Source organism: Argentina anserina, chromosome 2 (assembly GCF_933775445.1).
Source record: "Argentina anserina chromosome 2, drPotAnse1.1, whole genome shotgun sequence".
Lineage (NCBI taxonomy): Eukaryota > Viridiplantae > Streptophyta > Magnoliopsida > Rosales > Rosaceae > Argentina > Argentina anserina.
The window spans coordinates 19,939,616-19,941,366 of record NC_065873.1 but is presented as its reverse complement, the minus strand read 5'-3'; the positions used below and the strand labels follow the sequence as shown (position 1 = coordinate 19,941,366).

Sequence of the window (1,751 nt, the reverse complement as noted above, 5' to 3'; positions counted from 1 at the left end):
ATGTCTGGCTTCGCCGATAACTGGAAAGAACTGTCCGGGGACAATCTCTGGGATGGTCTAACAACTCCCTCGACCGAGACCTCCGCCGCTATCTCATTCATTACGGTGAAACGACCGGAGCCATCGACGACGCCTTCATTGATCATCGAGGCCACAAAACCCGAGTTCATCGGACGTCCCCAACATGGAAAGGCAAATCTATTCGAGGAGGTGGGGTTGGTGAAAGGCAATCCATGCACGTACAACGTGAAGAACTATGTGTATGGATCATCAAAAGCGGCACATCGCCAATCCAACTTGATGGCTTACGTTGCAGTGTCAATCGATACAGAAACTATAGCGTTGGGGAGGAGGGACATTCTGATTGCCTGGAGAGGAAACCAGTTACCGTCTGAAGCTCCTGTCAACAAACTCGGCAAACAACGCTCGGCTACTGCAATTGTTGGAAACGAGTTTTCCCTGCTGGTGAATATTATAAATCGATTGGAGTAGAGGTGCAACTTAACTCAACCAATTCGCCCTACTTGAAGAATGCGAAAGAACACGCAGGCAAGTTGGAGGTTTACTTGCACTTCGTTGCATCACAACAAGGGGTCAACGGCGCATTCATTCTGAATAATGGTCTCCGCGATGTCCTGATGGTGAACAAAAGACCGAACGGTCTTAACTATGACAAATTAGGATATATACAAAGTTGTCCCTATTTGGATTTTACACAAGTTCATGGTTCAGAATGAGAATGGACGCTGGGAGATGAAGGATGATCCCGTGGATGACGATTAGCAGCCTCTGTTAATCCTCGACTCCCTTTGAACGGAGGAATTTCAAGACTATGCATGCCTTACGTGCATGTTTAATAAAGTGCTGATCGATCCACAAGTTAAGCACTAGCTCTATATATTGTTTAGAATAAGGTCTTCTGCAATATTCCTTTGGCTTGCTTTCATTTGCTTTGTTTTACTTTGTTTGCTTTTGTGTGTGATTCTTGGCATAGCGGTCTTTGCTAGAGCCTCTATTCTGATTTTCATTGTCCTTTCCTTTATAATTTGTGTCTTGTTGCTTGGAGTGTGATGATAATCGATCATGAATTCGATCAACTCTTTCAGTTCAATAAACTTCATTTATAACATCGTACGTGTTTGGTTTCTTTGTGTGTGTGTGACGTATAATGTTTAGTGATCGACATATATACAAGGAAAATGATTGTTGGCCTCAAATGTCTTAACTCTATGTATCATATCTTGTTCATAGACATATCACATTTTATAACAAAATAACGCCAGGTCATTTTTTAGGAAAAAAAAAACAATCATATCCTTCATAATGTGAATACAATATAAATATATATATATATTGAAATAATTTTTTTTTATGAAATCCACTAGGATTTTATATAAAATCAAAAGCAACTGAACTCAAAGGCCACCTCTTAGAGTGAGACATTGTAGCAGGACATGTCTTCTCTTCCGAAATCACCCTGATAGGAGCAACTTATTGGCGCATACCACGGTGGGGTCTTCGACTGGGGTGAAGTCGTAACAAGGTAGCGGTAAGGGAACCTGTGGCTCTCTCTGTCTGTTAGCGTGACCCTACTTCTAGCCTGCTTTGTCTTTAAAGGTAACGCGACGAGCTCTCCTCTTCTACGCGCTAGCGCTTCAGAAGGACGTTTAGGCTTTACCGCGGGGAAGGAAAAGCGCACTGTTTACGCTTTAGTAGTTACCGTTTCACTGGCTCTCGTATTCATAGGCTTT

The 1,751-nt window shown here is 42.5% G+C and overlaps 1 protein-coding gene across 1 annotated transcript; it reads left to right on the top strand.

Moving 5' to 3' along the window:
- LOC126784132 (phospholipase A1-IIalpha-like) lies at positions 1-783 on the top strand. The gene is given in 5 exon segments (XM_050509619.1): positions 1-67; positions 70-142; positions 144-472; positions 475-692; positions 694-783. Coding segments are annotated over 5 exon segments (777 nt in total).
- Positions 784-1,751: the final 968 nt, after the last annotated feature.